At 38.1% G+C, this 24,417-nt stretch overlaps 2 protein-coding genes across 2 annotated transcripts; both read left to right on the forward strand.

The window, feature by feature from the left end:
- The first annotated feature begins 10,545 nt into the window (after positions 1–10,545).
- On the forward strand, positions 10,546–14,140 carry LOC116731122 (ATPase inhibitor A, mitochondrial-like). Its single transcript, XM_032580651.1, has 3 exons — positions 10,546–10,747; positions 13,646–13,758; positions 13,845–14,140. Exons 1-3 carry the CDS (start codon positions 10,676–10,678, stop codon positions 13,984–13,986), a joined length of 327 nt encoding a protein of 108 aa, XP_032436542.1. The 5' UTR covers positions 10,546–10,675; the 3' UTR covers positions 13,987–14,140.
- An 867-nt stretch (positions 14,141–15,007) lies between these two features.
- LOC116731121 (heterogeneous nuclear ribonucleoprotein R) lies at positions 15,008–20,135 on the forward strand. The gene is made up of 11 exons (XM_032580650.1): positions 15,008–15,183; positions 15,873–16,033; positions 16,122–16,240; positions 16,339–16,446; positions 16,548–16,661; positions 16,891–17,067; positions 17,287–17,422; positions 17,536–17,741; positions 17,817–17,966; positions 18,052–18,173; positions 18,704–20,135. The coding sequence occupies exons 2-11, from the start codon at positions 15,877–15,879 to the stop codon at positions 19,308–19,310; spliced, it is 1,896 nt and encodes a 631-aa protein (XP_032436541.1). The 5' UTR covers positions 15,008–15,183; positions 15,873–15,876; the 3' UTR covers positions 19,311–20,135.
- The last annotated feature ends 4,282 nt before the right edge of the window (positions 20,136–24,417 follow it).

Below are 24,417 nucleotides of genomic sequence, written 5' to 3' on the forward strand. Positions count from 1 at the left end.
GACATGTCTGTGCTTCTCTTTTTTTCCTTCAAATCGACTTTGGAGAAAAAAACTAAGTAACATTGAAAATTTTAAAAGCGGCGTGTGTCCTCCCTGCTTCTCGGGAGGCACAGTCGGGACTCTCTTCCAAAACAAGAGAAAGGCAAAAGAAAGAAAAGGGATCTCAAAACTCCAATACTGTGCACTTTGATAGATGGGCGCACACTTTTTTTTGGTTTTTGTGCAGTGGGCTTTTTTTCCTCATATTGAGTTTGTTAGCACCTGAATCCAACAATTTCGAGCAGAAAATGAGACTCTTTGATGAGACTGAAACATTTCTGTCAAACTGGTTGTGCTAGTCATTGTGTTCGTCATTACTATTATTGATTATTTCCAGTGCGATGTCTATGTTTTTTATTTATCTCCCCTTTTAGTCATTACTATTGTTTTCTGTTACCTACAATACAAAAAAAACTGAATTTAGTGCATCCATAATGTGTTGTGAGCCCATATGGACTGCATCGGGAAAAACATACTGAGTGGTGATGGAGGCGCTGGTTGGTTGAATTTCCTGGTTTCTACAGTATTCCGCTTTGATACCAAAACACCAGCACAGGAATGAACACGGACTCTCGCACGGAAAGAGCAGTGCTTCTCTTGGGATTTGCTGGATGAATAACTGGCATAAAGACGCAGGCTCTTCCATGTCGTACATGCGGATTTTAAAAAGCCTTTTCATCATCGCCCTTTTTTGTTTCTCAGCCTTGCAGGACTCTTGGACTGAGCAGAGACTTCAACACATTTTGTGTTTTCAGCCATCAGTGTGTTACAGTGCAATATGATGGGCGCTTGATGCTCAAGCAATGACTGATATTATGATCTAGGCAGAGTTTTTTCCTACCGATATTTCGAAACTTTTATACCATCTTCCATATATATTTACAGAGCACATAGATGCTTTATGAGAATATTGTATTAGGAATTTATTCACTATAGATTTGTTTGCACAAGACTCCATATTTGGAGTTCTCTGTGAAAGTTGATTATACTTCTATATTTTAAAAAAAAAGGTAATACAGAGTGAATAAGCCTCTGATTATCTCCTAACTGTTCTTCAGGATATTTGTTATTACTCTCAGCTGTAAAGCAGTGAATAATAGAACCTCATGTCTTCTGTAACAATGTGTTACTATAACTCGACTGTATGTTCTACCAGCCAATTCCTAACGTACTTTTTTGTTTTGATTTATTTTTTTCTTTTTCAATTTTCTTGTCCTGCCTAAAACCCAATTTCAGTTACCTTTGTTGAGTATTTTCTTGTCAAGATTTCTGTTTTAAACTGTGTCAATGTACAGTTTTCACAGCACAATAATGAATGTGAATTATTTCTAATAAAACACATCTATATCAAATAATATAAACATTTTTCCCTTTTATTATTTCTTCATCTTTAAACCTAAAGAGAAAAAAAATACTTGTGTTTTAGAGTCTAATTGACTCACAAGTTAATGGCAATAATTTAGAATGGCTAATTCATTTAACTTAAATCAAAAAGTAAAACTTGCATTTTAATGAAAAGACAAAAATCAAAGTACTTAAAACAGGATAGTAAATAATGCTGCAATTCAGCATTTTTAATGTAGAAATCTTGTGATATGGCCATGAAAAATCATTCAGATGAATGCTGATACTCACTGACTCCTTCTACAAGAAGGGTAAGACACAAAATGTTATTGCTAAAGAATCTGAATGCTAGCAGAGTGCACCATCCAAGAAATTCAAAAAAGCTTAGTGTAAGGAGAAAATGCCAAAGAATTGCACAAGCAACAGAGATAACCTTAAACATGAGAGGATTGTGAAGCACATAAAAACGTGCATTATTTGGTCTCACATGACTGAAGCCCATTTCTTAGAGTTATCCCTGACCCTGTTGATCATCTCCCCATCCAATAGCAATTTATCAGATAATTAAATATTTTGTTGAGAAATGGGCATTCCTTCTCCACAGACAGTAGCAATAACCAAAGGAAAAAGTATGTAGCTTTCCAGAAACTAATTAACTCAACATGCATGCACATCTACAAGAGAAGAAAGCCAGATTACCTACAGATAACCCATGCAATGTGATATCCACATAGACAAAAAGTACAAGAACTAATACCTAAAAGCACAACTCCATGCTCAAGTAACACAAAAAAATGCCACTGTAAGATGTTGAACTCCAGCAGCATTAAAGCTTGAGGCGAACATGTCGCTCTGTAAATAGAGGTGTTATTTTCAGGTGCATAAAACAGCAGTCATTTAAGATGATGAAAGTGTAATTCTCTTCTGTTCTATTTCCATCCTTCGAAAGGCGGCACATCATTACCAAGAGAGAAACAACTTGTGATGTTGAGTAATGAGAATAAAGAATTAACAAGGGCCAGAATCGTTTCTAAAATTAGGAGTTGGCTCAAACTTAGATTTTCCTGCTTCACCTTCAATATTGTCTGATCCCGCTCTCGTTGCTCTCTGTAATCACTTCTTGTCCTTTTTTCTTAATTCAGGCATGATGTGGCTGCGAGGCATAAGCAGAAAGGAGATTTACATGATGCCTTTTAGCAGCTCTGCTCATTTTTATGAGGTCAATCAGAGAGCAGATCGGTCTGATTAAAAATGGTGCTTCACCTCATACGTTTTATTTTCACAGCTACCACATCATCACATGACACACACCATTTTCCTCTGGTTTCGTTTGCATAACTTTGGAGACTGTTTGAACATTTTGTGCTAATTTATTTCCCCACCACAAGTCGTCAATGTGAAACTCGGCACAGGCTGCTAATGATGATGACAATCAGCAACCTAATGTTGGAGAGAATTCTACAGTTTTTTTGCTTTGTCGCCTATCGTTTTTGTTTCTTTGGTGTCATGAGGTGCAGACTGTCACAATCAGCCAGCAAAAGAACAGAATGGCTGAAAATACAAAGAGGTATTAAAAAGCAGGGGGGGAATGGATGATGGTCTCACTTGAATTTATGTCTGCATCCCTGAAATGTTCTCATCCTCATAAATAAAAAGAACATGCATGTGGCAAACCATAGTAAAGAGTCATTTCTGAAACTAGGAGGCAAAGAAGCTAAGTAGATCACAAGAGAATTTAGCCAATCTAAAACTCAAGAAAAGACTAAAAACCAAGCTTAAAATACCTAAAGTCCTGAGTACTCATAATAGATTTGGGTTTTACCAGATCTGCAATAAATGTGGAAATCACTGTCAGTAAATATAGAAGAAATTTGCACATTTCAAGCTATTTTGCTTATTTCAGTCCCAGCGTTAATTCAATTGCAGTCACAGTAATTATAAGCAAATTCATACAGTCCCTGTATGCATGTTTGTTTACATCAAAATCTGAATCCCAAAGCTGATGACATCCCCAAGCCTCATTACTGAAACATGTGCACGCAATTCCCAATTCAACACCCAAACAACATGAATCCCAATTTTAATTAGCACCTTGGTGGAAAACAACAAGACTGAAGCGGCCTCTTAATCGGGTATTTTAGCAATGCATCATTAGACCCTAAAAAACATCAGGCTGGGGGGAAAAACAAGATTAATCGCTACTATTAGAACAACAAAACCAATGCGTGATAAAAAGAATAGCATCTTATCTGCAGACCATACAGTGTACAAAAAAGTAAGCAGAAAGCCGACATAGTGAGACATGTCCCACTATGTCGTTAGCATGATGTAAAGAGGTGACTTTAAGTCTAACGTAGTAGAAAGGCAGAATAATTTGGTAACGTAAGTAACATTACGGCTGCACATACAAATGAACTAACCTGTCAATTAGCATCTCTGCAACCTGGCAACTTGCTGTGCTGCAATGTAGATGCACCACATGCATGTCTATGCAGGAGGAAAGTACCACCTACTCCTCATTCACTTCATATCTACCCGGTGACATACCCTGTCCTACAAGCAAAAATGCTGAACTAATTCTCAGGGATTTCTTTTATTTGTTTTTTGAAAGACCAATAGCAACAAGGTGGTTTACATCTGGGAGCAAATGGTTAATGTCACAACAACTCAAATAATAACTTAACCATAGCTACAAATCAATAATAAGTTGAAAAAGATGTGATGTGAATCCAGAGTGGGAGTAAAGAGGAAGTTCAAACCATATCTTCTGTCTATCATAATCGGAAATGTGAGATTCCAAACAAGTTTAATGCTGTGGAACCTCTGGAGATTTGAATTTTTGACTTTCATTGCTTTCATAAAAATTATCAAAATGTTTCAAAATCAACAATGACATTCAGGTGTTTCTGTATTTTATATTTTGCTCTGTGAAGGTCAACAAACTTACTGTGGGTGAAGATTTCACCTGACCAAACACATTATTTCAATATGAGTAGCATCAGTTTTCTAATGCGCATTTGTGAAACTGTCTTAAAGGAGCATTTATCACTCAATAAAAATAAAAGTTAGCTCCTTACTAAAAATTTCTGACAGTACCTAAGCTGCTGGTACATTTTTCTTTCTTTTTTGTTAAACTGTGCATAATCGGAGAACGAAGCAGCATGAACTTGAAAATTATCATCTCCAGCTCAGCAAGTTTTAGATGAAGCTCAACTGTCAAAGTGTAACAAATACAAAACAAGACTTTATAACGCCTAAGCTTCTGTTGGTCCATTGCTGATGCAGGAACTCTTTGTCTTTGAGGCAATCACATAATCTTGTGAGAAAATACTCAAGTGCAAACTTGATAAGAGGAGATGCAGAGGAAATAAGTGGTCTCTTGCTGACCTTAAAAAGTAATGCATACATACTCACACTGACATATTCTCTTTTGCCCACACATCTTTTGATTTCCTTGCACTTTCCCTAGTGATTAGAAGAACTAAAGCGCCGGTGTGCATTTAGAAATGGACCTCCTTCTTATGTGGGTCTTTCTCTGAAAGGCAAGAAGTCAGCTGTGTTGGATTACAGCTGTGTTTGTGCGTCACACCGAAATGCCGACATGCTCTTGAGAGCTGGAATCCTGCTGTGCATTACTTCGTTCCCATGGTACGCTAACCCCATGGGCTGACTGCCCTTATGGAATCAAATGACTATCTTCAGTATTATTAGCCATGCAATTTAAAGTGATATTTTGCACCATAGAAATCCCCTGAACGGCCTATAGTTAGGCCATGAAAGTTGAAAATAAAACAAAATCATTCAGGAAGGAAAACGGACATATAATTTACATGATTTGGGTTACTTGCACCCACAAGGGTTTTGTTTTCAAAGAAAGTGAGCTAAGTTATTCCTTTATTTAGATATATGCATACATACGTTTTATGGGCCTTTTGTTGGCTTACCATCTGATTACAGAACCTCCGATTTGTTTGAGCCTTAGATGAATGGGTAGCATACAGAACAATACTCTCCATCAGAGGGTGAAATGATGGTTTTCCTCAGTTGCCTTGGTACATTTCTCATGTCACTATTAACATTTGCACAAGAGCTAGTGCATTTCTCTAAACAATTAATGCAACCTGCAAAACCTAGCTGCCAAAGCATGTCATTTAATTACAATAGTTAAATCCTCCAAAGCAAGTTTGTTTTCATATCTGAGTTTCTGTCATCTAAATGAAGAGTCTGACACCTTATTTATGAACAAAGGGGTCAAATTGTGGATTGTGCAGTAGGTAGCACTGTTGCCTTGCAGCAAAAAGGTCCTGGGTTCGATTCCCGGCCCGGGGTCTTTCTGCATTGAGTTTACATCTTCTCCTTGTGCATGCATGGGTTCTTTCCAGGTACTCCAGCTTCCTCCCACAGTCCAAAAACATGATTAGGTTAATTGGTCTCTCTAAATTCTCGTTTGGTGTGTGTGCTGAGCATAACTGTAAAGGTTGAGATTCACCTGAGAGAAAATGTTCAATTTAGGAGGCATTTTCAGGAAAGAATAATAAGAAACACATAGAATATAACTTTGGTATTCCCAGTATGAATAATTCCTTTAAAAAAGCAATGCATCTGTAAAAGCAGTTAGTGCCTGTAGAATGAATGCAACTTTTTAAAATGATTACAACCTGCAGTAAAATCTGTTTTGATTCAAAAATATGTGTTATAAAAATAAAAAGCCTTTACATTTCCTTTTTTTTTTTTTTTTTGCAAAATTCTCTTTTTTACAGTTTTCTCAGTTGCTTTGTCTGTCTCTCAGATGTTGGATAAAGCTACTTGTTCAGTCTTCAAATCACTGTGTCACATGCATGTCAAAAAGTTTTTTCACTTTTTTTGAAAATGTTGCATCAGATTTGGCACGTCCATGCAAGTAATGATGTGAAATTCTCTGCTGTTTCCTACATTTTCAATTGCATATGTCATGTTGATAAAATGTTGATGTCAGGAGGAACAGAACGACTGGACTGTAATTCTTACAGCACTGCAAGGAAGATGTCTTATGTTCCCATTTTTGCTGCAGTGCTGTCTTTTCCTTTCTGTATCATATTGACGTTTTCTGTCCACACCTTACAGTTTAAATGTGAATCTTGCCATTGATCTCCCAGAATTACAACTGACAAAACTTGTCATCAAAACTTTAGCCATAGTTGACATGCGAACATCCCACCAGAGTACACTGTTATGTTGATGACACACTAATCCATTTGACTGTCTTTTCCGTACACAAAGAAAGAAGGACTTGTCATTCTGATTTGCTGACATGTTCACTGACACAGATTTTCACTTTTGAGGAATGAACTAAGGATTTTGAGAAAGAGATTAGTTATGCAGGTAGTCGGTGGCGTTTTGCCGTTTGAATGAACTGTTTTGAGAAATGCACTTACTGTTTTGTAATTGTCATGGATGATTCGAGAAAACTTGTAATGTTCTCAGACAGCCAGCAGGTTCAGCATGTAATATCTGAGCTGCAACTCCATCGAAAGGACCTTGTATGCAGAGAACATAAAGAATCTGGACCCCCTCCTCCTTTGTCAGTCCTGGTAGTTGCCATAGCAACAGAGGCAGCAAACAGGCAGCTCATGAGAGCTATTAACACCAATGTATTTCAGCTCCAGCAGACCCTGAGAAAGACAAAGCCGAACGCACATGAAGCAAAGCAAGTTGAGAACTGAGCAGGGTTTATTCTCCAGATTTAAATGCTTACTGAATTATTCATCTTGGTGCAATTAAGTTTGCTGGATTAAATCCCTCGAATGTAGGTCTCGTATTATCAGAGGAAACATGCTGCTGTGGCTACTGATAGTTTTAGGAAACAGGCTGGACAAATAATACTCCACTTACAATGTGGAAAATGTTTAATTGAGATTATCCAAATGCGTTAAATGGCAGATTTTCATGCGTGAAGAGTGTAATTTTGAAAGATTATTACAATTATGCATTTTAAGAAACAATGCATTCCAAGATCTCCACACCAGCACAATCTAATTATCTCTTTCTACGTGTGTTAAAGTCCTGAACAGAGCAAAATGTATCAGCCTGCCTTTATCCTGCAGGTTTGACTGCTGAGATGTTCTTTGAAATTATTGATGCTCTGGCAAAGGAAAGCAGACTACAAGCTTTATCCATGACAAACATGTGAATTTCTAAAGCCTGCAGCAATAAAAAGCTCTGCTGATGGAATCATGCAAATTAAATTCAAAATGCTAGAAACAAGCTTTTTAAATTATTTAAATGATCATCCTTGCAGGCAGAAATTATGAAACAGGACCTTGGCATTGTACCCCTCTATCTCATCTGTATAACCTTACTCTGTCTTTGCTCAGGTTAGCGCTGCTGGCAGCATACAATTTCCTCTTGCAACACTTGAGCGCGCAGCTCAGACAGCATTTAGGTAACTGGCTGCTGTGCATCCGGTGGACCGGAAGCCCATATATGGTCATGGATAGAAAAGAAGAGCAAAGAAACATGGAAAAAGGTTGCAGAAACAAACTTTATTTAGTAGATATACAACACAGATTGTAACACATGTAAAACTAATGCAGCCACATACAATATGCAATTATACATTAGGTAAATTATGCAAAAATTATACATTTGCTGTCTTTTTGTTTTGCATCCAAAATAAACTGAAATTGAAATATTTCTCTCATTTCCATGCATTTATCAAATGCATCTGGAATTTTGTTTCATATGTAGACATCATGTCTTCATGTTTGGTCTCTCGCTCTGCACATAATGTTCTGCAAACGTGAAAAAAAAATCAATCTGCTTTTGTAACAAAATGAGAACGCTCTCTGTGATATGTGGCAGAGAAGGACAATATTGTTTAATTTGATTACTGTAATAAGCACTTGATGTTTTCATCATGACTGCACAAGTTAAAATGGAAAAACCTGGATGTGCATGTGTGACAACGCAAAATACATTTTGGCTGCAGGGTTTACAACAAGAATAAAGCATGACTAAACATATAGACATACAGTCAATATTTTAGTTTACTTTCTATGCATTTCACAGTAGATGCTCTCTGCTTGCACAAGTGCACACTGCCACCAATTGTTGCAGAGCTGCTACTGCCTCAGTTGGGCTGCTTCCTGTCACATCTGAGAAAAAGATGTCACTCAATAATCAGAAATAAATGTCGGAAAAGAAGCTAACAGCACAAGTATTTCTTCAGCTGCCCGCTCCTTTTATCCCGCTCTATTTCTAAGACCCAAGCCGGCCTTCAACCTTTCGGTCTTTTGTGTTTCTCCTTTCTTTATTTACAGACCAAGGATGCTGCACAAAACGGTGGGGCAGCAAAGCGCTTCCACATCATCAGGGTCATCTCTGGGCTCAATAGAATGACACAGTGCAGCACGTCATCAGCATAAAACCCCACGCCAGCACTGGCTCGTCGACCTTCACCTCCCGTGGATTCAGACGATGAAACTGGCTCGTCAGTGATGGTGAGCTCATGCGGCTCTGTGCTGGGCTGAGCTCTGTTGGGCTTTGGGGTGCTCTTCATCAATGGAACTCCAACATGACTCATCTGTACTGAACACCCACCTCCTGTCCTCGCAGAGCGAAGCCTGCCTTTGTGGTGCTGAGAGTGTCTCATCCAGCACTTGAGAGACGAGCACCCTCCGTATATAATTTGTATTGCTTCAAACGTCAGTAAAATGACATCAGACAGAGGGACAAATCTGTGAAAAGAAACAGAAGGCTGTTTTCCCACTTATCTGCGTTAGATTTGAAGGAATTCTTCCTGTGTGAATAGAAAAGATTTAATCGCCTCCACAATGGTCCGGAAGCTGAATTATTGCTTGGAAAGAAGAAAAAAATGTCAATTTCTTTGTTTTACCTGAGATGTAAATATTATTTCAAATTAAATCTCTGTGCAAACTAAGAAGGAATGTGCAATTATGAAAATATTCAGAAATTGTGTCCATCGGGAAAAGATAGTACCTTGCTAAAGTATTCATACTTCTTTACTGTTGTCTTTCTCAAAGGCTCTAACAAGTTTTCCTCCAGTATTTAGTATTGTCCATCTTCCCTGTTCCTTTGTAGAGGAATGTAGACTTTAGCTATCAAAAAATTGACAATCAGGAACATGTACAGTGGTGGCTAGTTTTACATTTTGCCACATTAAATTGAAACATTTGGTTAAATGATGTTTGGACTTTAGGAGATCGCCCACTGCAAAATAATGCATGTTTTTGAAGCAGAAGGAAAGGCATGAATGATTTTCTAAAGGTTTTGTAACAAACAATCTTTACAGTGCAGTGCATGTGCACTGTAGAATGAAAGTAGGGTTCTTCAGTTAAACAATATCACAAGTTTTATCTCTGAGCATTGTTCAATCAAAAAGAATGTGCCACAACTAGAAACTTTAAAAGTTGCAAAACAGGTTACCAGCCAATGGCAGGGCAGGGTAACACAGAGACATACAGAACAAACAACCATGCATGCACACACTTATATGTTACAATAATTTACAGAGACCAATTAGCCTAACAGTCTTGTTTTTGGAAGGTGTGAGGAAGACGGAGTATGCATGCATGGGGACAACATGCAAACTCCTTGCAGGTCGGAATTTGACCCCAGGAGCTTCTTGTTTAACAAGATAATGGGTAACTACCAACTATACCACCGTGCAACCTGCAATAAACCCGATTAAATACAATTAATTTTATGAAAAGTTCAAGGAGTATAATTATTTTTTTCTGCACTATTTATTTTCTTGATGATCCATGATGTTATGGTCACATGTTCCTGCAAGGCGCTATGTTATCATGCTGTTCATTATATACAATATAGTGACAGTTGGGTCAGGCACATGTACAGTGGCTAGTTTTACATTTAGCCACTGTACGAAATGAAACAAAAAATAAAAATGAACTGAGTTTGGAAATAACCTGATTCGTTAAAATCATGCATCTATTAACAAAACAGTGTTGTTTATTTTTTGGTATTATTTGGGTTTGGGTTTTTTTTTTTTTTATTAAAACATAATCAAGCACATCTAAATGTGTGTAAGTGCTCTCCATTACACAAATCTTTGCAACATTTTCAACATAAATTCCTCCACTGTAGTTCTCCCCCTCGCTATGTGGTGGCAGCGCTGAGCAAACACGCTCCTCTCTCAGTTGGAGTTTCTCCACGCCCAGTTTAGAGACGTTTACTTCAAATTTCCGCTTTTCTGACCCGAAGTTGTTGGGGTTGGAAGGTGGCCCAGGTTTTGCACCTTTTGAGGCGGAATTTAGTTGTATCTGACAGGTTCATGGCGCGACTGTTTCTGAGGGGAAGTCTGCAGAGGTGCATCGCCACCCAGATCAGGATGTCATCTGACCAGGTAAATGGGGAGAACTTGTTCCAGGAGGTTAGCATTAGCTCGCCTAGTTTACCTGTCACTCGACAACAAAGTCGATTTGCTGCTTTGACACTTGCTTTACACTGTACTTGTTATATTATTTGCGTCATGAGTGTTTGAAGTAGATTTTTTACAAGGATTTTACTTTTTAGCCAGTGCGTAAAAACCAATTACTTTTGCATTAAAAATATAAAATGAAATTAAAACATTTGAGCAATCTCTCCTATCTTTGCTTATTATTATTTAAAATAGCCGTTTTTGTATCCATAATTCAGTCCTGTTTGCCCAGCAGTCGATTGTTGCATCTTTTGTAGAGAGTACCTTCAAGTTTTCTCACACTGTGTTTGAACAGCCACTTTGGTCAGCAATCGATGCAAATCTGTTTGTTTATTACTAAATATAGTAAAACCAACAATAGTAAAGGCTGCATGCATGACTTTGGTTTAGCCTCCCCACCTCTGACACACATTTCAGCAGCATTACCGTAACTATCGGAACACAGACGCGCTTTAAATGTAATGACTTTTAACTTGACCAAGTAAATATGGTTATTGACCAAAATGCATGCTGTTGCGTTTACTCAGACATGAATCTTAAGATTGGGGGAGAGGGAAGAACCAAGTTGGACTTTGACCAAATAAGTCACACTTTAAACATGTATGCAGCCAATGTAAGAGGTATCCACCAAGACAGAAAAAACTGGACTGGAGCACATCTAACTGTGCAGAACTGTTCTATATGCATGCCCACTGCATATAAAATAGCAGTGCTCCTCCTGTCTGCAAAAGTAACAAGCTACAGGTTGTGAAAAGTCCACCTGTCTCCCTTCACCTTCATGACTTCGGCCCTCAGGAGAGGCCAGCATATGTTGCACTTTAATGATTTGTCCGCTGTTGTCAATGCAAGTAGTGCACGGAAATGCAAAATGACCCAAAAAAAGGATTTATCTGGTTAGTTTAACAAGGAATATTAACTGGTGTCTGGGATCATAGACTTAACAATAAGATCTACTAAAATAATTTATAGATACAGATTTGATTCTTCTTCATGCTACATTTTGTTAGCCTAAGCATTCGAATAATTTTTACTTAAGTTTTACTTATTACACCAAATTTCAATAATTGTTATTTCAAGGCACTGCACAAATGGAATGGTTGAGTTTGCAGAAATTCGTCGTTGTGTCCAATAATATGGCAGTAGTGAAGAATATCAGCTCCATTTTAACAAGAATGATAAAGCTCCATAAATGTTGTTGCTCTTGGATTCGCTGGTAGGCTGGGCAACATTTACCCTCAGACGTGGAAACTCTGGTTTACGGCATCTTGCTTACAAGTGAGAAACTCTGTATCTTTTGTTTGTCGTTTTGCACACTGATGAGGCTAACTAACATACTATAATCAACAAAATTATAGTATAGTCTACTGCACTCATATGTGAGTTGAAATGGACCATTCACATGCATCATTATTATAGTTTCTCTCTAATTACTGCAGGGAGCATTTGTAGGTTTCTTGAAATTGGGTGTTTGAAAGCAGGAAAAGCAAAATAATTGTGGCACCAGGTGATTGATGGCTTTTTTTAGGGGTACTTCTCTCTTGCCTATTAAAAAGTGCTGCATAGACAAGAGTCCAGCCTAATCTGCAAACCTCCACATGTAAGTCTCTCACACTGCTTTGAAGCATGCTGCTTTCTAGAGGACATTGTTTTTCTGATGATTTTGGGATCCTATTGAACTACAAATTTGATTTATTAAATCTCATAATATGCACAAGGTATGGGAAGATTGTATTTGTAAATGCTCTCACTAATTCAAGCCAACTGAGGACTTGAAGTAGTTGAGCAAAAACTGGGTCAGTGAGTAGCGCTTTTGTGCTCACAGTTCACAAGAAGCAGCTGCAGGTGGGAGCTATTCTTCATCATAATCCATTTTTTTCAGGTTTCTTCTGATTGATAATAGAGAAAGAAGGTCAGCTTTTCTTTTTAAACCAGAGAGGATAATTTCTATTTTTTAATCAATATTTTGGTATAAAGTTGGACAAGAGTCACAGATTACCTAAAGACAGTTTAAAAATCCACTAGAAAAATACAGAAGTAAGTCTTAATCTAACTTTTAAAGGGGCAGTATTACGTAAAATCCTCCTTTTTGAGATTTTACTTTGTGTTATAATGTTATTCCCTAATCATAAACATATCTAGAGTGTTGCTTTGATTCTTTAATGTATGTTTGAGAAATCCTTTTAATCTCCCGTGGCAACCATTCAGCTCCACTTTCAAGACAAAGCTCCTCAGCTTAAAAGCTGCAGTTTCCAAGCTTCTAAGTCACCACTTCTCCACAATTTCCCCACTCAGCTCCTTCAGACTAGCCAGCAGCGATTAGCAATCACCTGGTGGAATTGGGCATCTGCTGAGCTCATTGTACAAACTACTTCTCAGTGCAATGCTGGTAAAACATTGTTAAAGGATTAACAGAGGAGTTATCTTGCGATGACTTCCTGAAGGCGAAGTTTCAGAAAAAGCAGGAGTTTTTGAAGAGACAGAGACCCAATTTCAGGGTGTTAAGCTACAAAATAAAATTTCTTATGTCATATTTCATGTGTACAGCATTTTTATAACAAATGAAGGTAACATCGGTACTTATGAAATGGCACCATGCCCCTAGAAAATACATAATAATGTCCCTTTAATAGAGAACACTTGAGTTTTAAAAAACTTATCCATAACACAAAGTGTCAACTGCATAAAAGATTTGTTCTTTGAAAGGTAATATTAACTACTCATCTGAGAGGGACGTTTTATTTGTAATAGAATTAAGCCCCTATGGATTGTGAGACTCAAATAATCTAACAAATGATTTAACTGAATGCTTTTTGTGTCCATCAGCTTGGTGAGCTGGGCAAAGGTGCAGGGAAAGGTGGAGGAGGTGGAGGATCTGTGAGGTCGGCAGGAGGCGCGTTCGGAAAGCGGGAAGCGGCAGAAGAGGAGCGGTACTTCAGGTGAGCCACTAGTTATCCTTGCAGTAACTGCACTAACCTATGTGCCAGGTGAGCCTTTTAACCCTCTGAATTTTGTTTACTTGCAGGGAGAGGGAGAAGGAGCAGATGGAGGCTCTGAGGAAGCACCACGGAGAGGAGATTGAACATCATAAAAAGGAGATTGAGCGACTACAAAGAGAGATCGACCGCCATAAGGGCAAAATCAGAAAGCTGTCGCATGACGACTGAGGCAGAGAATCCTACTCTGACTTATTACCCGAGTGCCACCACTCGTTGAATTTCACTTGTTTCCTCTCCTGGTCAAGGCAGACCTTGTGATCATTAGTTGTTATACTGACCTCATTCTAAGGGCTGAAACAATAAAGTGATTCATCTTCCTGAATTGTCAAGTTGTCAGCTTATTTAGTGTTGTTAGTATTAGAGAAAACTCCAGAGCTGAGCTGCTAATCATCCATTGTCTATTCCCACTTATCAAAGATCTGGTGCACATCTCCATCAGTCATTGGTGAGAGGCTGGATACCCTGTGGCCAGTCTATCAGAGATGCAGGATGAACTACAGAGTACACATATAATCACCACTAAGGGCCATTTAGAGAGACCAATTAACCTAACATGCATGTTTAATGTATGTTTGAGAAACTACAGAAAACATGGTCTCCTTGCCAAGCTGTGTCATAGTTCGTCCCTTTTATTAAGGCCTTAATAATGAAACCCAGCTTTTAGCTTTTCCACAACTTTATCTCTGTCCTGTCTGCTGTGTTCCTTGGTCTTTGTGAAGTTGTTTGTTTACTATTGTTCAGTTTAGTTCATAAAGCAACTGTATTTGTATTGAGATTAAACTACAGATTTTACTAATGAGGTGATTTGTAAATTTTTTTAAGGGATACAAGAGTAAAGGAGGCTGAATACATTCATGCTGCATGTTTTAGATTTTTGTAAAAAAAAAAAAATTATCACAATACAATTTTTTCATTTTGATAAAATTTGCTTCTATTTGTGTCTTGGTTTAAATGTTTAATGCACAGAAAAAGTGTAAGAATGCACCCGTTTTAATTTTTACTTTTAAAATTGCCAATGTTTGTAGACGAGTGCTTCCGTTTAACGGCCACTTTCTTTGCTGCTGCTGTTTCATTTAAAGATGTTCAGTTTAATTCTTCGCCGCATGAGGGCGCCTGTATTCGCTTTCGATAAAATTCGAACCCACCATACACTCATTGCCCTTCATCAAGTCTCGTTCAATGTCTCGCGATGGTTGATGAGCGGCTGCGTTGTTCGGGCGAGCCGACGACGAGACCGTTGGTGTCTGGAAAATTGTCTCGTGGGTTCAGCACAAACACTCGTCCTTCTGCTGATTTACTCCGTAAGAGATTAAAAAAAAATTCACGTCCTGAAGTGCGTTGCAGTTGACTGCCTGAATTTGACCCGTAAGTTTTGCTAACTACCTGTTTCTGCGCCCTTTGTCTGTTTGGCTTGTGGACGGTGTCTCTCGGCACGGTGAGGCCTGTTAGCTTCCATACCTAGCTAGGAGGCTAGCGACTGGTCCTGCTCTCGGAGGGAAGATGGACACGTACTTGAACGCTGCTAATGTGCTGAAATATGATAAATAAATAATTCGATCGTTTGTATTTATAATCTAGGTTATATAGTATCGTATGCTGGGTAGATCTTGCATAAGAAACATGTTCGTTTAGCTTAGTAGCTGGCTTGCATGTGAAGGGGGCGGGACTGTAGGTGCCGATGGTTTCTCTGAGAGCCCGGGCTATTTTAACTCGAAACGGAAACCATACCACGTTGCTTACAGTTATTAAAACTATTTGAAGAGTTTGCTTTAAAGGTTGCTCCAACTTTCTTATTCCACACTTCTATTATAATTAAGAAATTCCAGATTAAAATATGGATTTTTGATAATTGGGTTCTTATAGCCATAAGCTGAAATTGTATTATAAAAATAAATTCTCTCTATTTTAAAGAAAATCATAAGACTTTTCTGAACCAGAATTTAAGATTTTTTTTACTACTACTGTCTTGTTTTTATTTTTAGGAATTTCTGATTCTACATTGTTTAGACCAGAATAAGATTTAATCACTTGTTTTTATTTTATTTTCCTTGCAGAAGAATGGCCGCCGCTGAGGTGAATGGCAGTTCTGCTCCAACAAAGGAAGAAGAGGAACCCATGGATGTGACAACAACACATACAGAAAATTATCAAACTCTGCTTGATGCTGGGCTGCCTCAGAAAGTGGCTGAAAGTTTAGATAACATCTTTCAGACAGGTGGATATTTAAAACTGAACAAAAGAAGAATACAAACATTCAAGTGTGTTTCATTTGATTGTAGCTAATATATAATTTTTTTCTGCAGGGTTGGTGGCATATGCTGATCTGGATGAAAGGGCTATTGATGCTCTGCGAGAGTTCAATGAAGAAGGAGCACTTACCGTTCTGCAGCAATTTAAAGAAAGTGACTTATCCCACGTTCAGGTACCTGCTTAGTTTCAGAGTTTTGCTTCAGCAACAGTTTTTTTACTTACTTTTTATTGCTATCTGTACTAATTTGTGTGGATATTTTTTCTTGGTAGAATAAAAGTGCTTTCCTTTGTGGAGTCATGAAGACATACAGGCAGCGAGAAAAACAAGGAAGCAAGGTCCAAGAGTCAACTAAAGGTCCAGATGAAGCAAAAATAAAGGTAACCTAAATGGAATTTATAGCGTAGAACCCCAAGAGTAAATGTTTACGTCACATTCCCCTGCAAACATAGTTTTATTATTCTTTTGTATGTACGTTTAGGCTCTGTTGGAACGGACAGGCTATACTCTGGATGTGACGACAGGGCAGAGGAAGTATGGCGGTCCTCCCCCTGAGAGCGTGTTCACCGGCACGCAGCCAGGGATCGGAACTGAGGTCAGTAGTTGGTCTAAAGAAATAACATCTGTATTGTAGCCATTATTGAAAGAAAAATTCTAATTAATTCAAACTTGAATTATCTATAACTAAAAATATTTCTCTTCTGTCAGACGGATAAGGAGAAACTAAGAAATCTGAAACCAACACTGTTAACCTCTGCCTGATAATAGATTCATCATAGATTTCAATATTAAAGCTTTAAACTTGTATTTTTGTTCTCATTCAGGTGTTTGTTGGAAAGATCCCCAGGGATTTATATGAAGATGAGCTTGTGCCACTGTTTGAATCTGCTGGTCCCATCTGGGACCTGAGGTTAATGATGGACCCCCTATCTGGTCAGAACAGGGGTTACGCTTTCATCACTTACTGTAACAAAGATGATGCGCAAAAGGCTGTGAAGCTTGTAAGTAGTTGTTGTGCAATCAAACAGAGTGATTTTTGTCGTTCAGCTATAACTAAACTGATGCTATTTTTTTCTAATAGGATGAGCAATGGCCATTTATATTTCTTTATTTTATTTTATTTTTTTTAGCCTTTAAACATTTTTGAAAAACTGCTTTGACTCAATCTCCTCTACGGGAGATTTTCTGTTAAGATTTTGCACATGTGTTTTTGTTTCCAGTGTGATAACCACGAAATTCGCCCTGGGAAGTATTTGGGAGTGTGTATATCTGTTGCAAACAATCGCCTGTTTGTTGGATCGATTCCAAAGAACAAGACAAGAGACAGTATATTAGAAGACTTTGGCAAAGTCACAGGTTTGTTCAGTTGTAAAGAATCAATTGTCTTTTAAAACCTCATAAGTTTGCAGTTGGTAATAATGATAGGCATTTGTGTTTGTAACAAAATATGTTTTTGAATTATGTTACAGAGGGGCTACAAGATGTGATCTTGTATCACCAGCCAGATGACAAGAAGAAGAACCGGGGCTTTTGTTTCCTCGAGTACGAGGATCACAAATCCGCAGCTCAGGCGCGCCGCCGCCTAATGAGTGGAAAGGTCAAAGTTTGGGGGAACCCAGTCACCGTGGAGTGGGCTGACCCTGTTGCTGAACCTGACCCAGAAGTCATGGCAAAAGTGAGCGGTTCACATTTAAAATCCATTCCCAGTCTTATGTTTTCCAGGAACTTACCATACTTACTGTAATCACAGGTGAAAGTGCTCTTTGTGAGAAAACTGGCTACATCTGTGACAGAAGAGCTTCTGGAGAAAACCTTCTCTCAGTTCGGGAAACTAGAACGAGTGAAAAAGCTGAAAGATTACGCTTTTGTCCATTTTGAAGATAGGGATGCTGCTGTAAAGGTAGGAATTTTTTTGGGTTTTGTTTGAAGGATTTTTGTGTATTTGATTCTGTTTAAATTAGTAATTAATTGTTAATTGTGTTCAGGCTATGGAGGAAATGAATGGTAAGGAGCTTGGAGGGGAAGAAATCGAGATCGTCCTGGCGAAGCCCCCAGATAAGAAGAGGAAAGAGCGCCAAGCAGCCCGTCAAACCACCAGGGGTGGCGGGTGAGTCAATCACATGATTGATGGGGCTTCAGCTAATGATTACTTCAGTAATCAATTACTCTGATGATTAATGGAATTTTAAAAAACTGGCAAATTCTGCACATTTAGCATTGAAGCACTTATTTTGTACAATACTAGAAATACATTAAAATAAATAATTCAAGTTTAAAAAAAAATATTTTATTGCCTAAAATGCAATAGCGTAGCATTGCTTCTGTGTATGCTAACCAGGTGAAGCAAAAACTGCCACTTGAGGAGTTCTGAGTAAACCATATTTACAGACAAAGCAGTTTTTTTTGTTTTGTTTTTATCTTTAATGCCCAACCTGAAACTTCCTTGCATCATTTTTGCTTAATTTCTACTCTGAGACTATTTTTCGTGCAGCAAATGGTCTTTTTTTTTTTTTTTTTTTTTTAAGTCTGTTTGCTCCAGTTAGCAATTAATCAATTACTAAACTAGTTGACGATTAACTGTTTCAGCCCTAATGATTGGTCAGTTGTTTACAGATCTAATATTTATGTCCCCCACAGGTATGATGACTATTACTACTACCCACCTCCTCGCATGCCACCACCCAGCCGAGGTAGGGGCCGTGGTGGCCGAGGGGGCTATGCTTATCCCCCTGATTACTATGGCTATGAGGACTACTATGATGACTACTATGGCTATGACTATCATGATTACCGTGGTGGCTATGAAGACCCTTACTACGGCTATGAAGACATGTACAGCATGAGGAGCCGTGGTACCCGCCCTACCAGGGGTGGGCCTCCTCCTCCAAGAGCCCGTGGCGCTCCTCCAACACGAGGCCGGGGCGGCTTTGCCCAGAGAGGGCCACCCCTCGGTGGCCCGCGCGGCGCTCGAGGAGGACGAGGAGCGCCCTTCCAGCCTCAGAGGGGCCGTGGTCCTCGCGGTGCCAGAGGCAATCGCGGGGGCAACGTTGGCGGAAAGAGGAAGGCCGACGTATTTAACCAACCTGACTCCAAGCGCCGTCAGACCAACAACCAACAGAACTGGGGGTCCCAGCCCATCGCCCAGCAGCCCCTGCAGCAAGGGGCCGACTATTCCGGTAACTATGGTTACAGTAATGACACCATGGAGTTTTCACAGGATTCTTATGGGCAACAGTGGAAGTAGATGCACCTAAAGGTATTTGGCAACAACAAAAAAAAGAGGAAAACTACAAAAGAAAAAAAAAGGAGATTGGCCACAATTTTTTGATTGACTTTTTATTCTTCTTATTCTTCATCCCTCATGAAAAAAAATCTGTATATACATATATCTCAGAAAAATGGACAGACTGCAGAATTGGCTCAAGACGATTGGCTGGAAATCCTTTTGGCTGAAGAAATGAACGTAACCGTTGTGGTCATTTCTTACTCCTGCGGTTACATTGGGACACATCTTTAAAAATAAGTACAATTTTATTGGAAATTTTTGTGCCTGGTCCTTTTAAAGCCAACAAAGAACACTGACAAAAAAAGCGGACGTTCATTCTCAAAAATTTGGTTGGACATTAAATACAACACATGGCCTTGCAGGAAGTTTCTTGTCCATGCTCCCATTTTTCTTCCCCTTCTTGTACTCCTTTTAATTTGTGGTTTATTATAGTAGTTTAGGATCATGCTTGTAAATAAATGCATATGGTTAGAGCTTCGTATTCATTTCTTTTGCAGTGGTGGAGAAAAGAATCCACCAAAGGAAAAAAAATAATAAAAGTTTTGTAATGTCCAAAGTGTACGCCTAGCATTTCTAGAGATAGATAAATTGTGTTTTCTTTCTTTTTTTAAACTGATAACATAACTTCCATGTTTTATTTCAACTTGCCCCGTAGGAATTGGTTTGGCTTACCTTAAGAGCCATAGCAGTTTGTTCTCTGATGTTATTTGTATTTATAACTTTTACGTTTGTTCCGTTTCAATAAAACTCAGATGAGCATCAGTCCATTGTCAGAACCTCAAACTCAGTGTTGTGATTTGATCTATAACTTCAATTCTTTGATTCAAAAGAAGAATTTTCTTTTTCCCAAGTCAAAATTTTTTTCCCCTCTAGGGAGAACCGCAAATAAACTTGAATTGCAAGAGTCCAACAGAACAGGAGACCTTGTCTGGATTAAACAGGGTTTTAACTTCTATCCTTCAAATGTTTGTTCAGTAACACTGCTGCATTTCCTGCACACACCGTTGTTGATGGTGAAATTAACAATTCACACAAACATTCCCCAAAATTGTTCCCATTTCTCAAACTGTTCTCTTAAACCTATTGTCATCTACCTTCTTCAAATGTTTTCTTCTGCGATTCGAGACACAGGAAGAAGCAGCATTTATCCCTCTGAAGAATATGTGCTGCTTATCAGGTGACCTAATCACATTTTCCAGCTGCAATTCCTAACTGACTTGATGGAAAAAAAAAAGACTTTTCCAACAGGTTTGTATTTTCTTTAAACTCCCTAGTTGTACACATTTGTTTCAAATATGAAGTTGGTTGCAGATGAACTCATATTTATTTTATGTGCACCGTAAAATAAATTAAAAGCTGAGAACAAGTTTGAGTAATGGTGAGCACTTAAAACTCTTCAATTCAAAGTGTGACGCACACTGACTTGGAATAGATCTTCTACATTGATTTGACTTGATCTTGTTGCTTTCTGAGAATCTATTGTCTCCTGTTAAAGATGCCAAGGATCTGGCCATCTTGAGGTTTATCATTGTTTAAACATAATCTCACTCACAGAACGCTCCACCTGAGAGAATGTGTTTACCACGACAAATAACAATTCTCTAGCCTTTACCTGTTGGTGTCATTGTTTTGTATTTTGTTTCATGTGTCTGTCCTCTTATTCCAACCTGCCTAGGTGGAGAAGCAAAGTGAGCGGCACCACTAGAGTGAGGAACTCACCTGAACGGTACTTGAGGGTGAGCCAGCCTTGCACAGAGTACTGCCTCCTCTCCTGTAGTTGACTATAATCACTTCAGAAGCTTGAGCATAAATTTAGTTCTTTGTTTTTTTTTTTTGTTTGTTTGTTTATATAATCTGTAGTTAAAGAAGACTTTTTCTGTTATTGATATTGCTGTGCAAAAAATTGAAACACTAAATCATAATTTGTTCCAATGCAGCTCAGACTTTCTTGCCATCTTTCAAAAGTCGTTTTGATCAACAGTTCTCCTGTCCTACCGAAGGATGCCTTGGAGTTGCTGTTTTTTTTTTTTTCTTTCATTCACTTTTAGAATCACATGAACATAGACTAGTAGAGAACAAAACGATTATCAGGCACTCAAAGACAGATTAACAGCATCTGAGAGTCATTAAAAAAAATGGGGAAAAATCCTGCAAACATTTGAAACCTGACGGATACTGTGTTTGGGTTGATTACCCAAGTCAAATTTTTGTCCGTCTGAAAACCTTAGGATAAGTACAGTTAGAGATACTAAACGGTTCTTCTGGACAGTTGCAACAGAATACATAAAGTTCCTTTTTAAATTAGGTTATTTTCCAAGTTGGAGTAGGGAAAAAAAAACATTCATTTGTTGAGTTTAGGAGCCTTTTTGTTAGTAATTCATCAATCATTTGGTCATTAATCAAAAATCAGCTAATTTTCCTTTGATCATGTCTGATATCCAAAACCAGAAATGAGTTATCAGAACACGAAGAAAACAAGACATTGGTACCTTGATAGATGTCTGTTTTTGTCTAAATTATTGGTAGAATCATGGACAAACAAAGCAGCAAAGCTATGAAGAAAGCTTTACAAGACCACCAGAAAGTCTGAAGAACTATCTCTTAAGACCACTTTAAAAGCCTATAAGAAAGTCTGGCTTCTTTGAAACGTTTTTGTTTTTAAAGATTATGCACTAAAATCTTTTGCACAGTAGAGTACCTTTTTATCAGGGTTCAAAGAGGACGAGTCCAAGTTTTCTATGTTTAGGCTATTTATAGAACATACCACCATTTCTTTGAATCTACTAATGTTTTCACATTAAAACAAAAACAAGTTTGAGAACAATTTTTAGGAATTAAATTGCCCTTGGTTCAGACTCTAATAAAAACCAACATGGCATACTGTCTTGGGTGTGGTAACCAGAATGCCACTGAAATCATGCATACATGTGTTGCATATCTTGGCTCACTGCACCAAAATCACTGCAGCTGTCTGCAAAGGCTTTCTGCAAGTAGGAGGAGCTGGACATTTATCCTTCTTGGCCACTAGGGGTCGCAGCTCGAATGCAACGTGACTAGTGATCCCTTTCTTTGTCCGAGGCAACTTTTATGAGATTGAGTTAATTATCAGCTCTGTTCGAAGCAGAGAGCCTTATTATCAGTTTTTTTTAGCATCATTGGAGAAACGGATTTAAATATTTCAGAGATTGACTGATTGCAGAACAATGACTGCACATAAAAATAGGTGTAATTAGCTTTCAACACCACCAGATGGCAGTATGTGGGCTGCATTAATTCACTGGTAAAAGTGGGGTGCGGGATGTGTGGAGAAATGCAACAAAAGAAGGCTAGTTGTTAATGCTGCGGTGTCCTTAAAGCACATTTTCATATCAGAACTGTGTGTTTATGTTGCCTCTTGTCACCAGGCAGTAAAGGAGCTGCCCACACCCATGTGAATGAGTTCACAGAATTGGAAAGAAGTGATTGGTAAGGCTTCATTATTAACTAATTCTCAGAAAAATCAAACATGTGCCATTTAAACTAATTTTAGATGTTTGTTATAAAGGGTTTGCCTTAGAGAAATAGAATCCAAAAGGGACAACTCCTCTTTCTGCACATGATCTGGTATTGATGCTCATGCTGATTCATCAGCATCTTTCTGTCTGTGTGGCCATGTCTTAGTTCCAGGTCTGAGAAGCGATTTCCACCTGGTGAAAGCCAGATCCATTGCAGGTTTTCACCCACCTCAAGATGCATCTAACAGAGCTCCAGAGTATTGGGTAACCAGATTTCCTAAAGGTAAGGGACAAGGGCGAACAACCTAAAAGCACTTATTCAGAGCAAGATTTACCTTTTTATCTATGTGTATATAGAATGAAAATAAAATATAAGCTTTAGTTTTAGAGAATGGGTCATAATAATAATGAGTTTTCATCTCTATATTTAAGGGAGAAAGGAGGACAAGCAGAGCCATCAACATGAAGAAATCTATGCTCCTTATCCAGATTCAAAAATTACTCTTAAAAGGAAAATCTATGGTTTTAATTGTACTGTATTTGTCTAAATTGTGTAATTTTTTTTTTTACTTCAACCTACATTATTTTTGTAACAATTATTTTTTTTATTTTAGAACAAAAGGGGAAATAACTCCCTTCACAATAACTATTCCCAACTTCAACCTAAATTTTAATACATGAAGGCATGAAATAGTCCTAAGTAATCAGTTGCACCTTTTTTTTTTAATTAAAAAAACTACTTAACATGGGTTGTCTATGGGATAAATATTGCCTTGTAGAAAGTGAAATAAAAATGAATTGTGCATCAAATTGTAAATACATGTTTCCTTCTGTATTACCGTGTTGTAATATTTTATGTTTATAAATTAAAAACCTTTTTTAAGACATGACTGTAACCTGATACTGGTATTTAGATATCTTTTTTTTTCTTTTTTTTTGACCAGTTAGCAATAATATTTGTCTTCTTTGATTATTGCAATTCGATGTAAATATAAGTAGGTATTTGGGTTGTATTGGAAAGACCAAGTGTGGATGTTTTGGCTTGCATAAAGCCATATATTAACTGAAAACATTACAACTCTGAGCATCCTCTTCAGTCAGAGGCTACTTCCTGGAAGACTGACTGCTACAGGGGAGCCTTCCTTCCCAAATCTCTTTGAACAAACCTTGGTAACTTAAATAACATTTAATGCCCTTTTGGGTTTCATAGTTTTTTGTTGTTTGAGTTGGCACTATGTAAAAATGATAAGCATTATAATGAGCATTCTCACAGAGTAGCTATAGATTTGTAAATGTTGCAGAACGTTCCAGTAAATTAGGAAAAAGGCAAAATAAACTGGTCAGTATACACGGGGAAGTGTTATGGCAACTAAAACATCTTATGAAACCAACTGCGACTTCTGTATTTTAGCATTTTCAGGCGTTAGACGTAAATATTTTTTTACACCAATGTGCAACTTTGTTTTGGAGACGGATATATGCAACAGAACAGTTTGTCAGAAGTTCAGAGAGGACTCGTATTTCGTCGTAAATCACAAGAAAAAACCTGAACTACGAACTGCGCTGTACCC

This window comes from Xiphophorus hellerii, chromosome 13 (genome assembly GCF_003331165.1).
Source record: "Xiphophorus hellerii strain 12219 chromosome 13, Xiphophorus_hellerii-4.1, whole genome shotgun sequence".
Taxonomy (NCBI): Eukaryota; Metazoa; Chordata; class Actinopteri; order Cyprinodontiformes; family Poeciliidae; genus Xiphophorus; species Xiphophorus hellerii.